The sequence below is a fragment of the Theileria equi genome (genome assembly GCF_000342415.1).
Source record: "Theileria equi strain WA chromosome 2 map unlocalized gcontig_1105316255037, whole genome shotgun sequence".
Lineage (NCBI taxonomy): Eukaryota > Apicomplexa > Aconoidasida > Piroplasmida > Theileriidae > Theileria > Theileria equi.
The window spans coordinates 1,917,412-1,929,355 of NW_004668230.1; the positions used below are offsets into that span (position 1 = coordinate 1,917,412).

The window sequence follows — 11,944 nt, forward strand, 5'->3', positions numbered from 1 at the left end:
TTAATATATGTGAACTATTCGTGATACCGGAGTTCTGCACATTGGACATTTGCCATAGTCGCCTTGTAGTTTGTTAGCACATGAAAAGCAAAGACATAAATGTCTGCATGGAATTAATATGGTATCGCTCCAAGTATCCAGGCATATGGCACACCTCTTTGTTTCTCCATTTTCTGCAATTTCATCTGATCTATTGAATTTAGATTGTGTAAGTCCATAAACTTCCTGAATTTGGTATCCGTAATCCCCTTGCACTATTCTACGCTTTGTTATGATTATATTCCATACGTCTGCAATGTCATCGAATTTAAGCCCAGACATTATGTAGTAGCTAAAGTCCTTTTTTAACGATTCCAAGACTATTAATATGGGTACATATTTTCTTTCTTCTGTAAAAGAACAAGATTCTAAGGTGCATCCTTTCATATCTTTCAGATATTTCACCTCCATACGAAAGAATACATCGTTTCCTACATCCAATTTGATGGGAGGTGTTTTATATGACGGTTTGGAAAAACAGGGCACCCCGTTCTTTAAACCCTCATGACATTGCCCAAAGCGAAACGTTACTGTATATTCTTCTTCTGCATCGTATCTGAAAGAAATCAAAAACTGATTGTCCACTGGCTGAACACTCAAACTGTCTGGTTTAAAATTTATTGTCGATTTACTGCATTGCAATCCCTTAACGGACAAATTTGGTATGAATCTATGGTTCACAGTCGTTTGTTCTACCGACTAAACATAAATTGTCCTAAGGATAGGGTTAATAAACTTACAGGTGCAGATTGTGACGAGAATGTATGAATGATCTGCTGCTCTATTTCGGGGATGCGCCTCTGACTTGATCTGCGATTACTTGCTGAAATATCGTCTCTCTTCAATGCATTACCCATTATATTACAAATATTATGGTTTACATAACATAATTCATCACCTCTAAGGTTATAGCACCAATATGATCAACTAAGCGCCATATCACTTCCGTATTTCGAAGATTTTACAACAAAATACAAATTCCTACAACTAATTATCGAATAACATGAAATAACTACAATATTGAATTTATAGGGAATGCTGATAAAGTTTATGCCCCTGAAATAACGAGGGTAAAACTACGCTCTATTTTTTAATTCTGCTCAACAATGTTTGTCATCCATTAATTGGTTACAGTTAAAGTCCCTACCTGCAGAGAATATAACGTTTTGATTTTGTTGTCGGAACGATAGAGTCCAATCCACTCTAGGAACATCACTATATACCGGCATATACTCAATTTTGATAGCGATGTGTCGTATTGCTGATAAATACAGATTTTGTAGTCACCTGGCACAATGTGTAAATTCGAAAAGGTCAGTTTGTTTTCAGAGATTGAAATATCATATTTCGGATTTAAAACATTTGAGGTATGTTCGAGATCAGCAGGCAAACTGACTTTACTGCAAACACTATTTCTATCTGCTATGATTAGTCCTATGCACTTGTTAAGATTTTTTCCTTCAATATCAAGTTCCCCTGTTTCGTCGTTATTTTTATCCAAAGTAAATGTCTGAACCGTTGATATAATAGGTATAGAGCATGGTATATATCCATCATCACAATCAAATGAATCAAGTTTGTTTAGAGGGGCGCATGTACGGTCATTTTCTCCTTCTTTGATACACTGTGTTTTACCACCAAGCATGCTTTGGCAGGATGGATTACAATCAATTGGACATGTTGAATCCAGCTTACGAATAGATAATTCCCTGTTATGTTCGTGAGGTTGTAAACCGGTGTTATGAGTCTTTTCTACCTCGGGTGTTCTTTCTTTGGCGTGCTCTTCGTGTTGTTCATGAACCTTCACCAGAGAATCTGCTCTGCTATTATCATGTGATTCTATTTTTTCTAGAGCGTGATTTTCTTGTTCAAGAGTCTCAGATTTTGTTTTTTCTTTCTTTACATGAACTGTTTCGTGGGTGGGTGCCAGTGTTGCATCCTCAGTTTTCTTTTTTTCGTCCCTGTGCTTAATTTCCTCAGTTGTTTGTTCTTCGTATTTAGGGGTTTTATCTTCAAGGATTCCGGTCACATCTTCATTTTTTTTATCAGTAATATCTTGTTTGTGTTCAACAACAGTTTTGGTCTGTTCTGTTACCTCACCCGGCCTGTTATCTGCAAGCTCTTTGACCAGTTTCTCCTTTTTGTCTTGTTTATCAAGAGTTTCATCGCCAGCTTTGTGATCATCTTCTATTTGATGTTCAGACGTTCCATCAGAATGATGTACATGTACATCCATGTCCTCCTCATGTTCAAGGTGTTGCCCTTCATCATGATCCATATGATTAGGGTCTTCGTGATCATCAAGTTCCTTGTGAGACTTTTGCCCATGTTCGTGTATTGGTTCGGTATGGGTTAGGGTCTTATGCGTTTCCAGATGTTGTGGTTCATTTTTCTTTTCATTTTGTGGGCCATTAGGCTCTTTTTCCTTCTCTGGTCTTACTTTATCCGAATGTGTAACGTCCCCTAGATGTATATTGTATAACTTAAAAGCTACATTAAATAAAATTGTTACCTTTAGAGCCTCCCTGTAAAGCATGCCCTTTAGATTCTGTAGAAGTTTGCAGAAATACTGGTGTTATCTGTAAGAGTTAATAATAGAGAAGAGCAGAACCTACCGTAACATAATGACCGAAGTTTTCCAGGGAATAACATGGATTATAGAGTAAAGCCAATAGGCTAGAAATCAAAATTCCCAGTATAAATTCCTTTATTGGCATTTTATAGCTTTTATTTCACAAACGAGCTCCTACTCGCCACGAGGAAGTATACATGGATCTTTTCAAATGGTATTTTAAAACCGGTCTAAAAATGGAATTTTAGAGTTGATACTAGTAAATTAGGTCACACATCTGATTTTAGCTCAATGTGCACTGTATGCACAGAGGACTTGTCTACCGCCGTGTACCATTTGGCTTCCATCTTGTATAATAGTGCATATTAGTAAAAATACATATTAATTCGGACATTTGAGTCCACGTGGGAAGTTTTGAAGGAGAACGTAATTGATAAATTCAAGCAAAGTAAAAGGAACGCCTCTCCAGAGAATCTTGAAATCAGAATCCGTCATGATTTGGTTGAAATGTGTTTTCAACCTAGATTCTATGACGGATTCTATATTCACAATTTTATGAATAATATAATTCAAGTTGCTCATGACACGTATATTCTTCACCTTCAAGGCATTGATATTTAGATTTCTGAGTTGTGGAGCCTTCTCATTACATTCTATTGAAGCTACTATTTCAACGTGTATGTTGTCACCACAGCACAAGTTGTCACCGTTGATTAGAGTTTTGCATGGTCCTATACATATTCCTGCCTTTGAAAACAATCTTAGCTTATTAAAGGTAATATGCATTCTGAATTGTAGTCTCTTTTCAGGGGTTATATTAAATTCAGAATCCAAAAAGTTTATCGATTGTACCCCTGAAATCCAAGGGATTTCAACGAATGCCGTTCCGTGAAAACGAAATAGTGGAGAGGTTCCTGAACATGGTATTGGTGCGATAGCAGGGGGATAATCGCATTGCCCAAAACTCATAGGCAGATTCTTTTTAATCATTGTATAGATCTGCGGCATGCCTGTATCCAAGAATCTTTGCACTTCATGTTGGTTTACAGTTTTCTCTTTAATGGTAAACGTAAATGCAAACACTGTAAGGAATATCATGACGAGGAAAAGAGAAGCAAAGAAGAGCGAAACAATAACTTTGGAATATATTATATATCTTATGCCATCAATGATCCTTATAAAAATCAGTTTGTATTTTGGTACATCATCGGATGGTTCTTCAGTAGTCACATTCGAATTCTGATTTAAATATTCAGGTGTAACTTCCTTTGGAGTTTCCAACCGACTGACAAAAATAGAGACATCACTCAGTTCATGTTTTACCCTGTTGTTCCAAATATAAAAAACTATATTCAACAATAAAGATGAAATTCCAAAAACTCCAACCATAGAAAAACATGACGCAAAATTCTTTGGTGGAACAGATAATTTAACACGATAAGCAGTTAAAAGCGAATAATATGCGGCAAGTGCACCAAGAGCAATAACTTCACCACTTGACCATTCGGAAAGTACATTACATGTTCCAAATATAAACTTTGTACATTTTCCTTCCCAATTTAAACATTCTTCAGAATCTTTGTCGTCATTAACTCTCACCATCAACCTGTTATTTGTCTTTGCGTGCATGGTAAAATTGTAGCAAAAAATCCCAGAGACGAAAAGTACTGAAAAAACCAATGGGATTACAATCGACTGAATGAACAAGATGAAAATAGGTGCCACTCCCCAACAGTCAGACAAATTCATAATAATTTCTAAAATTGTGAATGAATTCCCATCTATCGAAATAAGCTTAGTTCTATCGGCAGTAAAGCTAACGGAAAACAATTTTTCATTTGCTAGCATTGAAACACCAGACAAAATATTGAAAATCACAAGAAGACAAATAAAAACTTCAGACGTATACCAGTTCTTTCTGGGATCATCTTGATTATCGTTTCCACCAGCTCCCTTTGTGAGAGATATAGATCTTTTAGAATTTGGATTTATAGCGTAACGTATAGCATACCAATAATCAAATATGTCCTTTTCCCCTTCTACTGCCAAATTCACCAGCTGGGTACCAGCCAGGGATGCCAAACAATAAATAATGATATATAATAAGCCGTGCCCCCCTTCTGCCCAAACAAATGCAGATCTTAGATATGCTATATTGAAAAACAATATAATAGAATCAACAAGTTGGAACTTGGATATCAATTTTAAAATGAGCAAGATTTCCCTGGAGTACTTTATTGCCTTGTCATCTTCAAAGGACGATCTGTCTAAGTTAGATGAATTTGAGCCAAAGTATATGAGCAACTGTTTGCTACGATGTTTTACGACTATTATCGGTATGATACAAAGTGCAAACATCTTGATAAAGGGTAGCATAAGTGAAAACGTGATCGCTATGAAAATTGTAGTATAAGCACCCTGGCGGTATAACGTCACTATTGAATGAGGTAAAGTTTCCGATGTTGGCTCAAATTCATCTGGATCCGATATTTCACCTGCGTTTATATAAATCAATGGGTAGAATAATCCCATAACGAAGAATGCGTACGCTATAACCAAAAGAACGATTCCTACAGTCATAAATATCCTCCATATTAAAAGCCATCTTCTATTTTCTGGGCTAATCCGTTCGTATGAAACGCCTGTTGGACGCAATTTAGTGTCAGGTTCCTCATGCCTCGGAATTTCTGAACTTACACTTGAACGTCTGATTAATATCGATGTGTTATCATTTTCATTTGACGAATTACTATTAAATCTGTAACCCTCACGTGGATCTGACGCCGATGAAATCGATGGCGTCTTTTGGGCTCTCATGATGGCATATAGTTCTAACTTGAAAATTTACGCAACATATCAATACAAAATAAAATTACATTAAAACAAATTGGTCGTTTGTTGCTAACACAATCATTGTTTGCCCTGATCATAGCTTATTCTCATGTACACAAACCTACCAATTATAGCACCATACACACAAGGCATAACTAAAGTACCAAGAAAAATACGTATTAACACAGCAAATTTTATAGTTTTACAAGTGTAGAACTAAGTGCAGGGGACGATAAAGATAAAATATCGCTGCAAGATACATCGTCTAGGATTGAATATCTATACAAAACCGGTCGAATGGTAGCACCGATTACGGAATAATTCCACCCCCAAACCGTTAAATCTTCAGTAAGTATGGTTGTTTCCCACCATCCTATGGTAATTTTCACTGGAGGAGATCCTATCACATCTTTGTCAATATCAACAGGTATAGGTTTATGAATTACAACTTTGGAGTATTCATTTGTATCCGGATTTACAGTTAATATTGTTCCCCATTGATAAATGTTTCCAAATATGTCAGTTGATATAGTAAAATTAGGTCCATGTGCAAATAAAGCAACTTTACCGATACCTAACACTTGCAATCTATCCATATGCAGACCGTTCGATGGGCGATCAACAGTATTGTGTCCAAGTTGCCCATTATAGCTATTTCCAAAGGAATATAGGTTGTCCTCCTCAGACAGAAGATAGGTTACTTGTTTTCCACAAAAAATATTTTTTATTTTCCTTGGTCCGGAATATCTGTTCCCATGAGAAGAAAATATTTCAAGTGGTTTGAATATATCTGACAATTTTGTTTTATCAGAACAAACTGCAAGATTTGTGTGCGTCCCTCTTCCCCAAATGTATAGCCTACCATCTTCAGTGAGAGCCAAGTTATGATACTCCCCGGCACTGATTTTAGAAATGATAACCGGAGCTCCATTCAGGACTGGAAAACGCACGAGAGTTGGCTTATCAACTATTTCATCCTTGCAACCTATACCACATTGTCCATGCTTATTGAATCCCCAGCTGTAGACAGATCCATCGTTCAATAATAAAAGAGTGTGTTCTATGCCACATTGAACGTCTTTGATTAGTAAACGTTCTTTTATTATTGTTATTGGTTCCGATGTTTCTTTTTGATGCTTAATTGATGTTCCCAATTGACCCCTATCATTTAATCCAAACGTATGAACATAGATTCCATCAAGGACTACTACAGTGTGAAACGCACCCATTGATAACCCTGTGATAGTTCTTTTCCCGTTTAAATTTATGATGTGTAAAAGTGTTTGACTCCAACCCCTGGGATAAAATTCCTTCAGAGAAGTCGAAACATTTATGTGAATTGGCAGCCAAGAATCAACCGAATTCTTGTATTTGTTGAAAATTAGTAAGGAAGTCAGAGTTTCTGTTCTTGTTATATCTTCTACTTCTCTCTTTTGAGAACGTATCAACAACTTCTCCTTCTCATCCCTAATTATGGATTTAAATTTATAAGATCTCCAAGTAGATTTTATTATAGCGTCTGCATTCTGTATTCTATAGAATTCCCTATACCAATAACGGGTCCAGAAAAAACTTTGAATTGTTAGAACATCCTGATAGAATACATACAATAAATTCCTGGCTGTAATAGCTCGTATCGAATTTTGAAGGAAAACTAAACATTTTGAAAATTTTAATCTTCTACGAATGGAAGTAAAATGTTTATAATTTCCATCAAAACGTTTTCTGATCAAGTAGCCCCTTGCAAATGCCTAAATGATTGTGTGTTATAGATAAACTACAAACCTGAATCAAAATTATATATGGAGTTATCTCACGGATATATGTATAAATTTTACGTTGTAAATATCCTCTAATATGCTTCTGTATAAATATGGCAGAAAATTCCCTAATTTTTGAAATCCGTAACTCATTTGCTAATTTTATTGCTAGGTGCATACGCCAGCCTGAAGCGATAATTGTAGCTGATTTATTCAATAATGCCGATCTATAAATATTTTTTAGGTAATTTGTAATTGATAGAACATTATAACATCTTTTAAAGAGTTTCAAATTTTTTTCTACCCTTTGTTTTATTAATTCTTTTCTAAAAGTCTCTAATCTATCCAAATAGGATTTTCTAATAATATACATTCTAAAAAAACTTTGAATGAAAACAGCCGCTGCCTCTTTTTTGTCCTTTCTATTTATAAAATCTAGAATAAGAAATGTGCCAACAAAATTGGATATATCCTCCAACTTCTTCATCTTGCATCCCTGGACATTAAACCGTCTTATATTAGATTGTAGTCTGATAATAAGTGCTTTTGTGTTGTTAAATATCCTTTTGGTTAAGTTTGACCTGTAATATCTATATAACAAATCACCCATCGGCTTTAACATATTTGTGAATTGAAGGAAATTTTGTTCCAATAGAATCCAACCATTCTTCCTAAGAAAGAGCTTTGTTTTCCCGATCCTATATTCACTTTGAGGTATAGCCAAATTATCTAATATGGACTTGACATTTGCTTTTAGATCTTCAGGTGAGTTCTGAGATGAAGATGACACAGAACTTAAGAGTTCATTTTCTTTTATAAACTCTGAAAATAATGCCTTATATGCAAATCCACGGTGAATTGTTTGAATAGACTCCAAAATAGATAACGATATAAGCTGATCATATACACCTTTAAAGTTGTAAAAATTTGGGATCTTTTCTTGGTTTGTTTTTATGCAACGTACAAAGTGCGAGTCAGTAGTTTCCAAACAATTCATTAATGATAATATAGATTTTTGGAATAAGGACCCCAAAAATTTCCCCTTCATATTCCCATTCTCATTTGGTATTTTTTTGGAACATTCACAAACAAGATGATTTTTGGAATTTATCAGAAGATCTAAAATACTTTGTGATAATTTGTGTTTGTTTTTCACCACGAATTCTTCCGTATTATAGGTTACAGTGGCCGCGGTATGAACGATTGTAAAGGAACACTGTTCTCCCTTGGAAGGAAGAAAATTATCATTATTTATTTTTGATTTACAACTTTGGGTGAACTTTTCAGAAGATCCTGTTTGTATAAGACATTGTTCTTCAAGAAATGAAAATATAGATTGATTTGGTTTATCAAAAATTTGCAGAATATTCGAGTTATCCGTAAATACTATACATGAGTGATCAATTCCCTCTTCCTGGTAAATATTAACTTCAGATTGAAACACCTGATTTATAAAATATTTCTGCAATCTTTCGTTAGCATAATTAATCAAAAGTTGTTCGTATGTGTTGTGTTCAAAATATTCGAACCCATAAATATCTAGAATACCGATCCAGTTGTTTGCATCCGAATCAAATTGTATGATTTGGTTTACAGAATCTATACAATATTCAAATAAGGCTCCATATAAATCTTTAGCCATTGCTTTGGTATTCACCTCAGCTATGGCTGTTGTAACTGAAGATTCTATAACAGAATTGTTTATAGCTACAACCTTTTGTGTTACTGCCTTTCGTGCCAATTCTGGATCAATACCTAATAAATTACACATGTCCTGAAACGTATCATCGTTACTAATTTTTGCTGCATTATCTACACCCATAGCACTTGTCTCTTCAAACTCAACATTTCCCAATAATAATATCCCCGATATGCATTTAAAAAAGTTGACACAATCTTCTTCGGAGAACAATATTTTTAATTGTTTTCTAAGTTCCGCGAAATCTTTGATATCATCTATTCCAGGTGCATCATAACACTTCCATTTATTTAAAAATTTGTAAGAGTCCAAGGATAGAAACCCGTAAATACCTTTCTCTTCATTACTTAAGCCTTTAATGCATTGATAAAATATATGAAAATTTCGTTCGTTTTCATTTTGAAATTCTATTCTTGATAGTTCTAACATATAACTTGATAATACTCCACCTTTTATTCCTCCATCTGGATTTAACAATAACTTCAAAAATTTTCCAAACCTTGAGGAATTATTATTGTTTAAGGTTTTAGCATTTCCAAATGATTCTAGTAATAAATTTGTGCCTAATATTGCATTTTGTACTTTATTGTCATTTGAAGTTTGCCCATATGCAAAAAAGCTCATCAATTGCTTAGCCGTTTCGGTTTTGCCTGCTCCAGATTCTCCACTCACAATGCATGACTGAGATCTATTATTATTAATCAAACCATTCATAGCACTTTGAGCAACTGCATACGAATGAGGTTCTAAATCTGGCGGGAATCCAAATTTTGTAATGGCTCCACAATACTTTTTAATGACGGATTCCCCGTAGAGATTAGAGAGTTGTTTGAACGGGTTCAACGCCACCAATAACTTCCCTGCATATGTATATATGACGTCATTCTGGAACCTTTTATTCAGAATATCCAATACAACTGCACTATTAGCATGTGGTATTTTCACCAAATCAGAAATGTGTAAAGGTTCTATGTCCGATAGATTGTTTAGGCAGTCATCTATCCTCAATGTTATTTCTTCTCCCTTATATTTTACACAAATGAGTTCTGAATCGATAGATTTGACAGTTGCTTCGGCAAAGAGTTCATCAGTATCCACTTTTATCCACACATTCTTGCCAATCATATAATTTATGTTCTCTACTTTCGATTCTTGTCTGTGGAAATGGTTTCCTTTTACTTTTGAAACCAATTTGGCACCACTAATGTGCCTAGAATTATCACCTATTGCCATCCTATGGTTTTAGCGACATATTTGATAGTATAGCAGAACCGCTCAAATGTGTGTTAGTATGGAGTATTCTAATCCCCATCCAATTCGGGTAGCTTTGCACGAATAAAACGCCATTTATATTTGTTTCAATATACTATGTGCGATTTTCTATAAAATTAATGACGTTATTAATATATCCGTCTTATGGCATCATCCCCTCTATAATCCTTACATATTTTAGATATTTTCTATGTTTCCATTTATTCTCAACTTATAATTTTATTAAACATAGTTTTTACCAGGTTATGTCTATATTGTCTCCTAATTCTTTGCAATGATGCTTCGAACCTTTACAACTCAAAATTGACTCCTCAGATATTCATTTATGAATCTACGTATATTCCTCGATTTATACGTGTCATTTGTTTTGAATTGGACACATCTGATTCATATGAACCAGTAGTTTGCTCTACACACGGTCAGCAGGACTAATCATCTGTGCAAACTAAACGCTATGGAGATAGAGAGTACTCGTCTTCGCCCCTTGTGTTACTTCCCATCCAACAACGTATTTGTGATAAACAACAGGAAGTATAATAGAATAAGTACTGCTTCTGCGAGAAAGGATACATACCTCAGAAATTACGCCGATAGCTGGTGCCAAATTGGTTGCTGTGACAATCAAAGAAAGGGAGAGTGCAGACCAAATCGTACGACAAAGCCGATATTACCAGCAATTAATAATATATACATCTATAATAGCTCACCAAATATTACCAAAGACCTAACAGGCTATAAAAATTACACACCCTCAGTGCTGAGTGGGAAACAAGGCGTCGGTACGAATGAGAGAAAACTCAGTACAACAGAGACTCCAAACACTTCTATCAAACAGATATTTATGAACGAATATCAATATGCGAAAGAAAAATCGTTTTTAACTTTAACATCAGTTTCTTCAAGTTATAGAATTAATGCATGGAAAGAGGATTTGTCAAGAAAAACCCACTTTTTATCTGATTCACATGGAATACAACGCAATTTTACAAATACGAATGGTAAAACAACTAGGAAATTAAAGGAAATAATCGATCAAGAATGCAAAGTAGAAGAATATCTGGATGCTATACCAATAACAAATTACATTTCCCATCATAGAAGGAATTATACATGTGATACTACGGAAAAAGGTCATATTACAAAAGAAACACACTCTACGGAAATAGATGATAGAAAAAAGGAGATCGAGAAATCTCTAACCGATGGATCTAAAGATTCCAGAGAAACTGGAAGGAATAACCTGAATGTACCAAAGGAAAAGTACAAGATCACAAAAGGAAGGCCAACACACAGATACTGTGCAAAAACCCACGACATTATCGATAAAGAGTTAGAAATCTGGCACAACTCACATAATTCTACCCTAAAATGGGAGCGCATAAAATCTGGACTATATTTGGTAGGTGGATCAAAGGTGAATTTAATTAAAACCAATGGAATACTATACGTAAAGAGTGGTGAACATAGGAAAAACTTCGATAAAATGCATATTGCAAAATTCGTAGAAGAAAAACAATTTTGTCAATCAAAAAAGCGCATATAGCCCTAGAACCATGAACATGTAAAAGATTTTATCTCTATAACAAAAGTTAGAAGTGAATTCATTTTTTTCATGGAACATTCGATATTATAGAGTGTATCTATTTTTATAGCCAAATCGCAAGTACAGAACCACATCATTCAAATACATCATCACGACAAGGTTTAAATTATTTTTCATATAAATTCAGCTAAAATGCGTATAGAGTATAATGCGTTAACTTGATTTTT

The 11,944-nt window shown here is 34.7% G+C and overlaps 5 protein-coding genes across 5 annotated transcripts; 1 reads left to right on the top strand and 4 right to left on the bottom strand.

The window, feature by feature from the left end:
• On the bottom strand, positions 1-896 carry BEWA_043600 (conserved hypothetical protein; the record flags this gene model as incomplete). The annotated part of the gene is made up of 2 exons (XM_004833714.1): positions 1-738; positions 780-896. The coding sequence occupies 2 exons, from the start codon at positions 894-896 to the stop codon at positions 1-3; spliced, it is 855 nt and encodes a 284-aa protein (XP_004833771.1).
• Positions 897-1,159: 263 nt separating this feature from the next.
• On the bottom strand, positions 1,160-2,843 carry BEWA_043610 (conserved hypothetical protein; the record flags this gene model as incomplete). The annotated part of the gene is made up of 3 exons (XM_004833715.1): positions 2,655-2,843; positions 2,552-2,618; positions 1,160-2,502 (listed from the first exon to the last, which is right to left on the bottom strand). The coding sequence occupies exons 1-3, from the start codon at positions 2,754-2,756 to the stop codon at positions 1,160-1,162; spliced, it is 1,512 nt and encodes a 503-aa protein (XP_004833772.1). The 5' UTR covers positions 2,757-2,843.
• Positions 2,844-2,992: 149 nt separating this feature from the next.
• Positions 2,993-5,428, bottom strand: BEWA_043620 (hypothetical protein; the record flags this gene model as incomplete). The annotated part of the gene is made up of 1 exon (XM_004833716.1): positions 2,993-5,428. The coding sequence occupies one exon, from the start codon at positions 5,426-5,428 to the stop codon at positions 2,993-2,995; it is 2,436 nt and encodes an 811-aa protein (XP_004833773.1).
• Positions 5,429-5,637: 209 nt separating this feature from the next.
• BEWA_043630 (myosin B, putative) lies at positions 5,638-10,135 on the bottom strand (the record flags this gene model as incomplete). The annotated part of the gene is made up of 2 exons (XM_004833717.1): positions 5,638-7,194; positions 7,229-10,135. The coding sequence occupies 2 exons, from the start codon at positions 10,133-10,135 to the stop codon at positions 5,638-5,640; spliced, it is 4,464 nt and encodes a 1,487-aa protein (XP_004833774.1).
• Positions 10,136-10,788: 653 nt separating this feature from the next.
• Positions 10,789-11,755, top strand: BEWA_043640 (hypothetical protein). The gene has a single exon (XM_004833718.1). It carries the CDS (start codon positions 11,016-11,018, stop codon positions 11,715-11,717), a length of 702 nt encoding a protein of 233 aa, XP_004833775.1. The 5' UTR covers positions 10,789-11,015; the 3' UTR covers positions 11,718-11,755.
• Positions 11,756-11,944: the final 189 nt, after the last annotated feature.

Excerpts from the sequence above, each read along its gene's own strand:
- BEWA_043640 (XM_004833718.1), top strand. The coding sequence starts at position 11,016 with ATGAACGAATATCAATATGCGAAAGAAAAATCGTTTTTAACTTTAACA.